We start from the raw sequence: 12,671 nt of genomic DNA, 5'->3' as shown, positions 1-12,671 counted from the left end.
ACAGTGAAGCGCCTTCTCAAGGCACATCTGCGACATGAGACCACATGGTCTCCCGCATTCTCCTGGAGTGTTGCCCTGTGCCCCTTAAATTCCATCCCCTGCCATGAATCAGTGGGACTTAGCCGCAGAGGAGCTGGGAGGTCCACAATGGTTTCAGCCCTACATGGCAGACAGGCATCTGGGCCAGCAATGGCATTGATGGAGCGACTGTACTGCATGGAAAGGCAAAGAGTTCTTATGGAGTCCCTGGTATACCTATGTGCTCCTATAGATGTGCAGCTCTGAGTACATGGGGATACAGGGGGCCAGCTCTGTTTATGCCCCGACTTTTTCCCATTTCTGCATCCAGGGCTCAGTATTTCAAACCAATTGTGAAAAGTATCCAGCATTGCAAGAGTGGGCGGGGGCACAAAAATAGTCCTTCTACCCGCCCCCCCTCCCATATGTAGTCGGGATAATTAGCAGTGCTTTAAGTGGGCCAGGGCCAACAGGGGCCCCCAGTCCCACCGCAACATTGGCGGGACACATTATCCCACCGTTATGCGCCCACTATTAAGTCAGGCAATCTGACAGAAGTACCAGTCAGCCACAGCTCTGGTGACCCCTCACGTGAGGGGTCACCAGAGGAAGTTACTGTCCTTTTGTCCTCCCCCCTCCTACCCAGGTCACCAAGGCGTCTTTGACCCTCGGTGAACCTGGGGACCCTGTATTTATAAAAGATGGCTTGAAAAAAACACAATTCAAGCCATCTTTTATAAAGCTTTGCTGACAGACAAAGATGCGTCTGGGTTTGTCCGTCGTGAAACCTTTATAAAAGATGGATTGAATTCTGCACTTTTCAAGCCATCTTGAAGTACACAAACCATAGTAAGGCACGCAAACAAATATACAAATGTAAGCATTTATATATTTATGTGCGTACCTTACTATGGTCTGTGTACTTTCATGCCATCTTTTATAAAGATAGAAATATATTAGATATTTCTATCTTTATAAAAGATCACTTGCATAGTACACACACCATAGTAAGGTACGCACACAAATATACAAATGCTTACGTGGATCAATAAGTAAGTTAGGGTATAGTGCCACACGAGGTAAAAGGCCCACTGCAACTGTGATCAGTCAAAATGTCATGCCTTAACGGCAGTGTTTGCTGTTAAAGTACCAGGGTTAAGTCCCAAAAAGCACCGCTAGTCAGCTTGTAACGATGGGCGTCATGTGACTTACATGACGCCCATCGTTACAAGCTGACTGATCCCAGTTGCAGTGGACGTTTTACCTCGTTTGGCACTATACCCTATTTTACTTATTGATCCACGCACCCTTTTGACACTCATTTGGATATGACGTTGTTATGTGACGATACACTGTTTCTGAGACATGTATGTCCTATATACAACCTTCAAGGATCTGCCTTTTCTCAACTGCTGGTCCACGCGACTTTCAGTTTCCAAAGGGAATCGACTCCCATTCTGATGCTCTACCCATTTAGTGGCTCTCATACCCATTTCTCTACGTTGTGCAATTCCGCACCTTCTTACGACAGGAATCCACATTATGCCTTTGGCTTGATCTAGTCGAGTGTTTGGCCTTGAGAACGACCAACATGGTCGAAACACGTGTCGGCTGTACAATTATTGATTAAAAACACATTTCAATGTGCATTTTCTATTGTTGATTTAAGTAAAATTACTTTTTGATTGAAGCCACATATGTTTATGGCATTGCGTGTTTGACCACACTCCCAAACCCAATTTTGTTTTCTACATTTTATCTGAGCCTTGTTATGGGAGGCTGTGCACTCGGCAGGCCTTCTTGTCAGGATACATTTTTCAGGTGGATACTAGCGCACAGGTTTCACCAGTCAAACCCCTTACCCTTAATTCCGTTCATAATTGGTATGGTATGTGTTATTACTATTTTTATTTTCCTGACCTGCTCCAGTGCTCCTCCGTCTTCACCAGGAAGAAAGTCTGGCCTCCACACTGCAGCCTGCCCTCCGACTTCCATGCTCAACATACTCCCGCCTCCACTACACAGACAGGAAAGCAGGAGAGCTTCCTTGTTTACTGTTTGGTGTATTGTTGACTAAGTGGGACAGAAAGTAACGTTCTAGTTGTACCGCCTGCCAGGACTGACAGCGGCGGGCGGGCGGGACGACACCTGCCCACAGAGCAGTTCTATGCCGGTCCTGTAACAATGGTGCCGGTGGGCTTACAAGCACCGCTGTTACCGCACTGGCATGGTTGTAATGACGCCCACTGTCTAGGGTCCGTGTCCCGCACAGCTCCATTCTGCTGCAATGGCCTAGAGCAGGGCAGGACATGGACACTTGCCGTGTGCTTCTGCTTGGCACCCTTATTGTCCGGCCAGCGGGAGCACCAGGGGAGAGAGGTCCCGCTGGCAAGACAATCAATGACAATAATTCACTGTGCCCCAAATGTCCCAGTCTGCTTCCAAAAGTGCCATTAGGGGGGCCAGCTGTCTCCCGCCCCCACACCATTCCACTCAGCACGCTACTCTCTCTGCCTTATTTAAACAGTGGCATCTTAAAAGAATAAGCACATTTTCAAATGAAAGCTTTGCCGATCCTGTATCAATCGACGAACTTGACGCTGAAAGCAGAACACAGCCACATTCTGGGACTCCCTGCCATCATAATGGAGACTCTGGTTATGCTGCGCACATGCATGTGGGCCTCAGACCACACAAGGGCCTTACCTTTGGAATATCCTCAGCCGCAGATGTATTTCAGAATGCTATCAGAGAAATACTTCAAGGCTGTGAAGGCCCACTGAATGCACGCAACAAGATTCTAGTGTTTGTGGGAGCAGAAGAACAATCGCGAAGACGGCGTCTGGCTCTGTGTCGACTACAGGGCACTGGCTTAACACTCCATGAAAAGAAGTGTTGCCTGGGAGTGCACAAGTTTGAGTACTTGATCCCTCAAAAGTGAGAGATGTTCACAATACACTGGCACTGGAACAAGCCAGCCAGATGAGAACCGTCTTAGGGTTTGCCACCGGAACTGCTCCATTTCCTCGCAGGCCAGTTTGCTCGAAGCCCATTTACTTTTAAGAATGTTACCACATTTTACTGCAAAATGTAGATGGGTGGTTGGGTTTTGTTATTTTATAAAGGTGGGGATGGGGAGGGCCTGCAGGGGTCTGCCCCCACATTTATCTGGCTTTCAATGTTGTCCCGGCCTCTAAGAGTATTAACACAGACCAAGACAGCATGGAAATGGATGACACTAGTGCCCTCCTTACAACACCGGCGCTAAACCATGGTGCTGTTAGCACCATGGTTGGTGCCGGTGTTGTAATGGGTTCGCCATGGTTCAATGGGGAATTACCACCCCATTCCAAGGTTGGCGGGGCGGTAATTCCCCATTGAACCATGGCCCTTCCCCATTCCCATTTTCGCCCCACAGGGCTCCATGGGAATGGGGAAGGCGCTAAGTACGGTACCGCAAATTGCGGTACCGTACTTAGCACCAAGGTCCCTTTGTGGGTCCCTACTAGACCAGCCTTTCAGGTCGGGTCCCGCAAAGGGACCTCGTAGTAAGGCGCTAAGTGTTTAACTGCGCCGCAGCCTTTTTTACGGTGCCGTTAAACACTTAGCGCCAGGGTCCTAATGAGGCCCTAGAAGAGGAGACCTTTAGGGAGGGGAAGAAAGCGTGGTCTTCAGAAATGACGCCGGCTAACTTCCTAGCCAGAAGGAAAGCCGAGCTGCTGGTGTATCTTCAATAACGCATCGTTAACGCCACCTGTGCGGATTGCATGGTGGGATACACAGTTACAATACCATAAATGTGAGGTCGAGTTCACCCCAGGAACACAGAAAATAGGCCAACTATTTCAGACACATCCCTGATGGGTGAACCCAGCAGAAGAAAAGGGAGTGTAAGCTTTGTAACAAGACATTGACCACCCAACGCAATTCCTAGTGACCGAGTTAAGTAAGCTGCACAACTGGTAACTGTCTGCAGCTAGTGTGCGAAGCTGTCACCAACGGAACATAGGAATGGCCGCTTTGGACCTTGCCAGAACACAGACCTACAGTAAGAGCAACGATATAAGCTGTGTCACGTATGTAGAGAGAATTGACAGTGAACAGAGATGTTTTTTAAATATGCAGTGAAGCTAGTGATGTCACGAGAGCAGTGGTAGGAACTCAAAAACCGGGAACTTGAAAGCCATCAAGGGGTTGTAAAAACAAAGGTGACATTACGTGAGAAGGTCTGGTTCCTGGACATGGATGATCAAACACAACAGGTGTTTGAGCAAAGGTTGCCAAGACCAGGCCTTGTGGCGACAATAGAAACACTGCGGTCTGTGCGGCAACATGCAACGGTTGACGTTTGCAGTTCACTGGAAGGAAGCAGCTTGTTGGTAGTATTGGATAGGTGTCCTGTACTGGAGGAAGTGACGTTAACGTCACGTGAATATGTTATTACCGCACCGGACAAAGCTTTTGGGAATAAGCAGGAGTCATAGGATACACATATCATCTGAGAAAATACCATATTGGACACATGTCGATGGTGAAGTAGAGAGCCTAACGAGAACAACAAGATGTCCGCCGCTAGGACCTGCCATTACTGACATTAATAAACAACACATCACACTACAACAGGGATAGCCCCGAGCAGAAGTATCGTTCAGACACCTTGTCTTGGGAGGATAGCTCAGCGTCAGCGTGCTTGCCTTGGAAGCAAGACGACGTGGAGCCACACAGGTTTAATCCCCGGGTCCGCGCTTGGAAACCTCTGGGTATTAAGTGCGTTATAAATAACCTAGCATATCATTATCACCTCCAAACAAAGACACTGCAGTTATGATGGCTCCCTGTACAAGAGTTGAATAAAAGCAGTGACGAGAGAGGAGAAAACAGGCCGATGAGCAAGCATCACAGAAGCAAGGCGTAAGGGAACTAATAACTCAACAGGGGGACTTGGCGGAAAGGTTCATGAGTGCCAGCAGCCTGATGTTGAAATATGATCTGCGGCCATTTTGGTGCTCACAGTCTGTGGGGGCAAAGCGACTTTGCAGAGAGATGGATAAACGCGTGCCCAGAACATCTTCAGCGAATCCCAAAAGACTGTGACGTGACAGGGAAAAGAGAGGAGGGACCGGAGCGCTCAATACAAACTACAATGCTCTGCCGATGGAGGGTGGAGGCGAGTGGCCCGTGACAGCCAGCTGATCAGGGACGTCATTGAAGGGTCACCAAAGGTCGCAACTGCGACCTCTGAGGTCTCCCTTGCGACCTCTGTGGTCTCCCTTGTGACCTCTAAAAAAAAAAAAGAGATTTTTTTTTTTTTGTAACGCAAGCCAGCACCCTGCAGCTCTTTACTTCTGTAGTGGCTGGCTTTCTTGTTCAGGCCCCCTAAAATAAAGAAGAAAAATAAGAACAGGAGTGCCAAAAGTCTAACACTTTCAGCACTGACTCTAAATAAGAATGAATAGGAATACCAAATAATGTGTCTTTCTGGAATTCTATGCAATAATTGCAAGACTCATTAAAGGTTTATTTCTGGCACACTTCAGGGGGTGAGTCACTGATTTAGTCTGTTCTGAAACGCCTCAACTCAGCCTTTCATCCTTCTGAGGTCTATAAATGAGCACACAGATTGGGTGATATTGGATGTATATTTTTTCTATATAAAGCGCTTAAGCGTAAATGCTATATAATAACACATTATCATTTGGTCATGGACGTCTGCTTGCATTCACAGTAATTTGGTAATGTGATCCTATACACACTGATCTTAATGACACATATGGCGATCCATTCTTGTATGAAGTGTACATCACATTATAGTGATATTGTAACCATATTTTTCGTAGTGTACAATGCTATGTGATGCCACTTCCTGTTTTGTCAACAGGTGAAAGGTCGTGTTCCATCGCTTCCCGCGATATCATTTCTGGGTGGAGTCAAATGACTTCACTTCCTGTGATGTCATCAGGGGGGTCAAGGTTCATGTGATGTCACTTCCGCTACGCCTGGCATTTTGGTGAAATGACGTCCCTGCAGCTGACTCCTCCCACCCTGCGGTCCTGGCAAGAAGTCACAGTCTGACAGAGCAACAAGGGCACAGGTTCCCAGTACACCCAAGAACACACCCTGCAAGACTCAATGACCCTATTGCGTAACATGTGAGTCTATTCTTGCTGGTTTGCCTGATGGGAGGCAAGTGTATACAAAGAGTGCAGCACTAAACCCACACATGGAAATGTTGCACCCAGTGATGGTGTTCCAACACTTTTCTTTTAGCCTGTTTACCATTCCTCTACTTTTTGCGACCATATTCACCATTCTATACAGAGGATTTGTCCATTCATGTCCCCGTGCAACTTTAAAGTTGTAATAGGAGCCTTAATTACGTGCCACTTTGGGCCTGATTCATGGAAGTGTTTTATAATGGTTCAATCCCATAGGAAAACGTCTCATGAATCAGGCCCTTAGACTATTGCAATGCCGCGGCTGCAACACTGTGTCACATGTTGCACTAGGCTTCCGCCTACCCTCTCCCCTGCCGAGACCACAGTTCCACTACATTTTCCAGTACACTTCTACCACTGGCTGCACCGACAGTCCAGCTTGGGGCAATTTGCTGTATACACGTTTAAAGAAACAAAGACAATTGCTGGGGGACTTTTATTCTGGTGAAGTTAACCCTGTGCTAGTTGGGCATCAATGATATTTTGCACACGTGTGCGGAAGAGGACTAAGCAGCTGCTGGCAGTTTTAGGACCAGTTCTGATCTGACCTTCGTTCTGTGTGGTGGGTCATTTGTGGACCCCTTACTCGGCAGCAACTCCCTCCCCCCTTTTTAATGTTCAGGATGTAACTAAAAAGCCATTTGTGAATACTCCGTTAACCCTAATGCCCACTTAATTACCCCCTGAACGAGCACTTCAACTTACTTCTTGTTTATTTCCTGCTCTCCAACATCTGCACCTCTCCAACCATTATAACCACTTGTCGCCACTCAACATCTGAGCATGTAGCTGTAATCTGCACATGATATGATATGATAGGTTATTTATAACGCGCTTAATACCCACTGGTTTCCATGGGCGACCCGGGGATCGAACCTGTGGTGCTCTGTGTCGTCTTGCTTCCAAGGCGAGCACATTGCCCCTGAGCTATCCTTCCAAGACTGCACATATCTGGATGTAACTGACCTTCAGTGCACTGTATATAGCACTTGCCTGAATTTGGGCTTGCATCACCCTTTCTTTGGTTGTGCTGGTATCATGGATAAGCAAAGCTTGTCCATGTTTCATATATGTCTGTATGGTGTCTGCTTTCTCAGTGGTAGGGTGTTGTGGACAGGAAAATGTCATGGGGCGGGGGGTTGTTTCACCAGCAATGCTTCCCGGGACTGTGGTCTTCTGGTGAGGTTATTTCCAACCATGGTCATCCATGGTTATAGGTGGTTTAATGTTATGCAAGATATTGTTGACAATCCACAGGTAACATGAGCAAGGAGCAAGCAACCAGGCCCTTCACATATTCATATCCATGGTTATCAATGGTTATCCAAACTCTTCATGCTACGGGCATCATGGGACCATGGCTGGTTATCCAATAGCTGGAGGACCATGGACAACCAACAGACATTTAACAACCGTGGTTGTCAATGGCAATACATGGTCAAAATCATGGAGACATCTTGTTTTGTCCAGGAACTTAAAATCGGGGTTTGCCCTACACAAATACTCCAAATAAATAATCTAACAATACACAATCACCCATTGTTGTGACACGATCCTTCATATGATGTCCATTTATTTAGATACACAACGATGCAAAATGTACAAGGGCAAAGACAGAAAACTATTTAAAGCAAGCCTCACTCAATATCACAAACAGATGCGTACCTCACAGCAAATGCTATGGAACAGATACACTTTGCATCCACCCGAACAGTAACATTATTTTGCAAATTGTGCAAGAGCGAAGGGCCCCAACAAATAAGCTTAAAAAACTACCCGCGCCACAGACTCTCTGCAGCAACATTTCCATACGTCTTGAGGAGAAGACCCTGGTCTCATGAGCAGATCTCTCTGAAGATGATACACAGGTGGGTATGACCTTCATCTTTGGCCAGTTGCCACTTGGATACCCTTTCCTGCACGGCAAGTCCCCGTTCATCGAGGAAGTGACCATTCAACCTACAGCTTCCATTGCTGACCCCATCCTACCTGCAGAAGACAGCACTCACCCTGATATCTTTGCGCCCTGTTGTGCATTCTTTTCAGAAGGTGCTCTTCCTGGCTCCTTGAAACAGGCCCTTGTCCGCCCACTTCCTAAATAACTATCTCTGGACCCTATGCAGCTGACCAACTCAAACCCACAGCCTGACCCAAGTTTCCAAAACACTGGACCCCTGACAGCCCATCAGTTGCAAAATCACACGTTTAGCCTATCGACCCTTGACAAATATGAACCGGGCTCCGATGCAGTTCAGCTCTCCTCTGTTATGAGACAACATCCTACAAGCAGCAATGGTAAAGTCACCTTGCTGCGCCTCCCCGATCTATCCACGGCCTTCGAGGAGGAGAACAGTTGATCATGACGTCCTCCTCAAGCATTCCATGTCAGGGAGCTTGCTGGCAACAACCACCATCATTGGTCTGGTGGATAGATCACAGGGTGTTCATTTTGATCTTCTCATTGCCCCCGCTAAAATGTCTTGTGAGGTGCGTTCTGCAAGGCTTTACTCTCACCCCTCTTATTCAACATGAGTTTACTTTCCCCCGATATGGTCATAAATCTTTACAATGGGGGTCATTACAAGTTTGCCAGTCCGGGAACTACATATACCGGTAAGCTTGCCGGTACCGTAGTTCCCGGACTGGCAAACTACGAGTTCTGTTCGCGGATGCTTTTCTGCCTGCCAGGTCTGACCTGGCGGGTGTTCCTGCACCCGCGAGCAGAGCATGTCGCATGCACTGGCACGATTCTGAATGGTGCTGGTACATCCAACCTCCCCATTCCCATTGAGCCCATTCAAGGGAATGGGGAGGTTGGATGTACCAGCACCATTCAGAATCGTGCCAGTGCATGCGACATGCTCTGCTCGCGGGTGCCGGAACACGAATGGGGAGCATTTCATTCCAGCGCCCGCGAATGGGCAAATACCGGGTCTGGCAAGGCCGTAATGACCCAGTAATTGCCCATTCGCGGGAACTGGAATTTTTCGCAAGTTTGGTGGCAGCCTGACGGGTTTACCGGCAAGGCTACCGCCAAACTTACAATGAGGCCGAATGCTTGTTACTAGCCTTATGCTGAGGCTATTCAGCTGCAGACACACAAACATTTCAATTTCCCTGTCAATCCTCCATTTTAGAAAACTCCTCCATGCTATAAAGAAAGCGGGTGACCAACACTTTGCTCCAGCTTAACTAGGCAAAGGCACAAATTCATATCTTTGGTCCTCCCAGGCTTGGAGGGGCTATTCTCCTTTACTTCCCTGCCTTTTGCGTGAGTTATCAAACACTATGCAGGTCCAGGACGAAAACCCTAATGTCTAGGTGGACCCTGCCATGTCCCTTTTTTCCACACGTCACAATAAACATAAAATCATGATAATTACACATAAGGAAGAAAAGTTATGTTTTTGTTCATCCCGTCCAAGTTTAAAGCCACAGTGGTGGGAGCCCTCATCAACTCTGGTCTGGAATATAGAAACTAGCTTCGCGTAAGTCTGTTTACGGCTTACATCTGTAGGCTGCAGCCAATGTACAGTGTGGCAGTAGGTCTTGCCTTTTTCTTGACCAAAAGATAACACATTTCAGCTTTGCCACCTTCTTTACACTGCATGCCGGTGACGGAACGGATGATCTTTTAAATTTGTCAGATTCACAAAGGCATCTGCCATGTTGCCCTCGCGTAGCTCTGCGCTATGATTCAACTATACCCGGTCCGATATCTCCCAACACCAGGAAGCGCCACTCTGCTCTGTATCGCTAGGTTCGCCTCCACCATGTCAGACATCTCCCAACACCAAGAGGCTCCACTCTCCTCTCCATTACTAGGTTCACAGCACCAGATCAGACATCTCCCAACTCCAGGAGGGTCCACTCTGCTCTCCATTGCTAGGTTCGCCTACATCAGGTCAGACATCTCCCAACACCAGGAAGCCCCACTCTGCTCTCCATCGCTAGGTTCGCCTACACCAGGTCAGACATCTCCCAACACCAAGAGGCTCCACTCTCCTCTCCATTACTAGGTTCACAACACCAGATCAGACATCTCCCAACACCAGGAGGCTCCACTCTGCTCTCCGTCGCTAGGTTCCCTACACCAGATCAGACATCTCGCAACACCAGGAGGCTCCACTCTGCTCTCCATCGCTAGGCTCGCCTAATTATCTATCGGTGGTAGACAATTCAGCGCATGGGACATCCCGCCCCCAATAGTTGAACAAACTCTTACATTGCTGCTTCTCTTAGCCAAGCCATCGCTGGCTCGAAGCAGTCCTGAGGGCACACCTTTTCAACTCATAAGCAGCACTCTGCATGTCCCTAGGTCTGCAAAGACCAGAGCACAGAGGCAGCTTTGAGCGTACTTAATTAACAATCACACTCACTCCCGCCCTCCTTCTGCCCCCACCTTAGTCCTTGCCTGCCAGCCCGCCGCGTTACAGATTCCGAAGTTTGGTGAAGATACGGCTGACAACTATTGGGGTTGTATTGTGAAGAATTAATATGTGACCCTTTTCACTTTTATCATCTGACGATATGGTTTGAGCTCCCTTGAAAAAAGTAGGTTACTGTCCGAAATGTGTCGGGTGTTTGAGATTCTAAATAATAATGGATTATTACCATTATCTCATGCCATGTGTAGTAGAACAAGAGTGACTACTGTGAGTGTACAAATCAACATCTTTAAAACCCTGCATGTTCAATGGTTTCTTGACATTTGAACATGATTTAATGTGTCTTCATTTTTCTTTGTAAAATACCTGTTTGTATTGAAGTAAAAACTTCTTTCTGAATTGGATTCTGAGTGGTGAAACATTATTGGATTGATATGACAAACTATTTGGTCTTTTATATATTCGTCTAAATATTTGAAGGAGATTCATTGCCCTATTGGAGTGCATTTGGGTTACTCGTTATGGTAACAAGTCTTGCTGATGTAATATTGTTATTAGTTTCCCAATGGACCAAGGAAGACATCCGATTGCACGTGGTTATTTAAAAAAAATCTGAGGTGAATTCTCGACCCTTTTGGAATCTATTGCTGTGCACTTCCACCTAGATAGTCCACCACTTCTCCCAAGTCCCCATACATCTCCCTACGCCCCACCTTGTCTTTCGTACCCCATAGCACCTCGTTTCTCCTGCAAGCTCATACTTCTGTTGAAATGTTCTACTTTTCCTGTTCCCCATCCATCACTTATGACCCTGTCCCTTTGATACACCATCCATTTCTTTAAACCCCCACACTTTTTCCAATAACGCCATCCGCTGCCAGTTAGCCCTCTTCTATGCAAACGTTCTTGAGTGCTGATTTTTGAACAGGTGGGCGCGTTACTTACCACCCATCCACACCCGCCTTCAGAAGCTCCGAAATTCCAAAAGACAGGGACCCCATGAAGTCATTACGGCTGGTCAGGTCCCAGTCCCAGATCTCCACGGAGAGCCTTCGGTCCTTGTCGGCCTCTTTCAGCTTGCTAATGAGGAGACAGAGCACAGAGAGGATAAGTGATAGCAACCAACATTACCCTCAAAAGAAATGTACACATAACTGAGGACTGGAGACATAGCACTTGGATTTTCTGGGTAAATTGCTTTCCATTGTGAGTGCAAATTAAGTATTTTCAATTCTGTTGGAGCATGTTTCACATATACACGAGGCCTGATGCTTCTTCCCTCATTATCACAACCCACACAATGTTCAGGAGACATCATTTAACAGGAGCAGTCTCACCCCTTTTACCTCAAACTCCTATGCATGAGGCATTGCAAAGTGACAACACTACTACCAGACACCAACATGTATATATACCAGCTGCTCTCTGCTTCCACTCAAATGTTTAAATATTATAATCCTCGAAGTAGATTTGTCAAACCTGTACATAAAATATGTTAGTGAATGGACTCGTGAGATTGACAAAAGATTATTTATTCAAGGTGAAAGATACATCAAGCAAAATAGGGGGATGGTTATATAACACAAACAATAGAAAGAAGTGAACAGCAAATATTGAGAGGCGAGGATACAAAAATACAAAGTACAAATTCTGAAGGAGGCTGGTATGTCTACAAAAAGAAAACCTTTGAATAAGACAAGAGGAGTGAGCTGCGCAAAGGGTAAAATGATGCATTGTGTAGGGAAAAAGTCAGAATGAAAAAAGGTGCATAGGATTACAAAAAAACATAAAGGCCAAAAGATTCAAAGAAAGTAGGTGGAGAAAAAGATACATGCAGAAAAAAACACACCTGGATTTTTAGCATCATGGGGGAAAGTTATGGAGTATAAAATGCATGAGGGTTAAGAATTGAAGTATGACAAGAGAGGAGCCTAAAAAGATATTACGTTTAAACAGGTTTAGGAGGATGAAGACATACAGAAGGTAAAACGATATCAATTATACAAATAAACTAAGGCTACAAGAGAAACAAAGACTAAAAGAAACGAGA

General features: G+C 46.5%; 1 protein-coding gene across 1 annotated transcript in view; it reads right to left on the bottom strand.

The window, feature by feature from the left end:
- Window positions 1–12,671, bottom strand: part of PRKCB (protein kinase C beta) — a 1,331,636-nt gene that overhangs the window by 396,062 nt on the left and 922,903 nt on the right. The window contains exon 7 of the mRNA XM_069647368.1: window positions 11,567–11,701. Coding sequence (XP_069503469.1) covers window positions 11,567–11,701 — 135 coding nt within the window. The remainder of the gene's footprint in view (window positions 1–11,566; window positions 11,702–12,671) is intronic.

This window comes from Ambystoma mexicanum, chromosome 2q (genome assembly GCF_040938575.1).
Source record: "Ambystoma mexicanum isolate Mex_15411 chromosome 2q, UKY_AmexF1_1, whole genome shotgun sequence".
Taxonomy (NCBI): Eukaryota; Metazoa; Chordata; class Amphibia; order Caudata; family Ambystomatidae; genus Ambystoma; species Ambystoma mexicanum.
The sequence above is the reverse complement of the archived record's forward strand: the minus strand, read 5'-3'. Positions and strand labels throughout refer to the sequence as shown.